Consider the following 1,321-nt stretch of genomic DNA (forward strand, 5'->3'; position numbering starts at 1 on the left):
GCCTAAGGCTTTTAAGTTAGTTAGGAAGGAGTAGAAGCTACTATTGTAGCTGTAGTTGTAGCCTTCTTTAGTGTTTTTATTGCCTGTTAGGAGGCGTTTGCAAGAGTAGCTAAGTGATAGGCGAGTTTGGCGGACAGTTTGTTGGCAAACTAGTTTACTACTCTGCCTTTCTTGGTGTAGTCTCTAAAGACGTCTAGTAACTCTAGGAGCTTATCTTAGGCCACATGAGATTTAGCCATAGTTGACGCTTAGAGAATCAGGTCTCTCGCCCAGTAGATGGCCTGCTCCGAGTTCTTGGCAGTTGGTTTTGGGGTAGAGGAGTTCTAGAAGGGGTTTCTGCCTCTATAGGCAGCCTCTGGCGAGAAGTTGGCTTGGCGCTTTTTTGGTGGTAGGATTGGGATTTCAAAGACGCTCTCTTGGCTAGCTGGTTGCTGGGTAGGAGTGGCTGGGTAGGGGTCCTCTCTGTCCATTTCCCTGTCGATCTGAGCCTCTGGGCCTAGGCTCTCTTGCCTCTGTTCTAGCACTTGGGCTTCGATAGTATCGCTTTCTAGTGGCATTCTGTTGCTGGGGTTCTCTTATTACTAAGTAGAGTGGTCTGTGTGTTTTTGTTTTAAGTGTGAGACGTGTCCTAACTGTCTGCTCTTATAGCTTATAGCTCTACAGCGCGCACGCTGCACGTCTTAAAACTTGCTGTAATTAGTTTCTTGTAAGGGATTTGTATATATTTAACAAAAATTACACCTATTCTAGAAAACTTGACGTTGGTGTATCTAGTAACCTAGCTAGTAGCCTAGTAAAGCTATATAAAGCTACTAGAATAGCTATAAAGCAGCTATTTTAGCTAGAATTTAGTAGTATAGCTAAGTCTAAGAGTAGTAATTAAGTGCTAAAGGCTATAGTAGAAGTAGTATAGTAAGCTACTCTAGTAGCTAGGCTTAAGTTACTAATTAGGCTAGTAAAGTAGCTAGTAGAGTTACCAAATTATTAGTATTTATATACTTAAAAAAGCTAAGCTTATACTATTAGCTTAAGTCTTTCTTATATGATTTTTTTACTTATTTTTACTATAAAATTAGTATAAGCTTGAAAGGCGTTTACATAACTTTAACTTTTAAAACTTAACACTCATTAATTTACACATATAATTTAAAAAAAAATAGTAAAAACAGTTTAAAGTTAAAGTTAAGCTTAGTAAGAAAATGCTAGTAAAGTATTTCAAGTAATAGCTTATACTAATTAGCATAGGCTAAAAGCTAAGAGCTAGTTTTTTATATTTTTACTACTTTTACTTACGCTACTATAAGCTATTTTATAGTTTCTT

At 37.2% G+C, this 1,321-nt stretch overlaps 1 protein-coding gene across 1 annotated transcript; it reads right to left on the reverse strand.

Moving 5' to 3' along the window:
* Positions 1-248: 248 nt before the first annotated feature.
* On the reverse strand, positions 249-557 carry SETTUDRAFT_24162 (uncharacterized protein; the record flags this gene model as incomplete). Its single annotated transcript, XM_008032457.1, has 2 exons — positions 249-323; positions 411-557. 2 exons carry the CDS (start codon positions 555-557, stop codon positions 249-251), a joined length of 222 nt encoding a protein of 73 aa, XP_008030648.1.
* Positions 558-1,321: the final 764 nt, after the last annotated feature.

This window comes from Exserohilum turcica (genome assembly GCF_000359705.1).
Source record: "Exserohilum turcica Et28A unplaced genomic scaffold SETTUscaffold_8, whole genome shotgun sequence".
Lineage (NCBI taxonomy): Eukaryota > Fungi > Ascomycota > Dothideomycetes > Pleosporales > Pleosporaceae > Exserohilum > Exserohilum turcicum.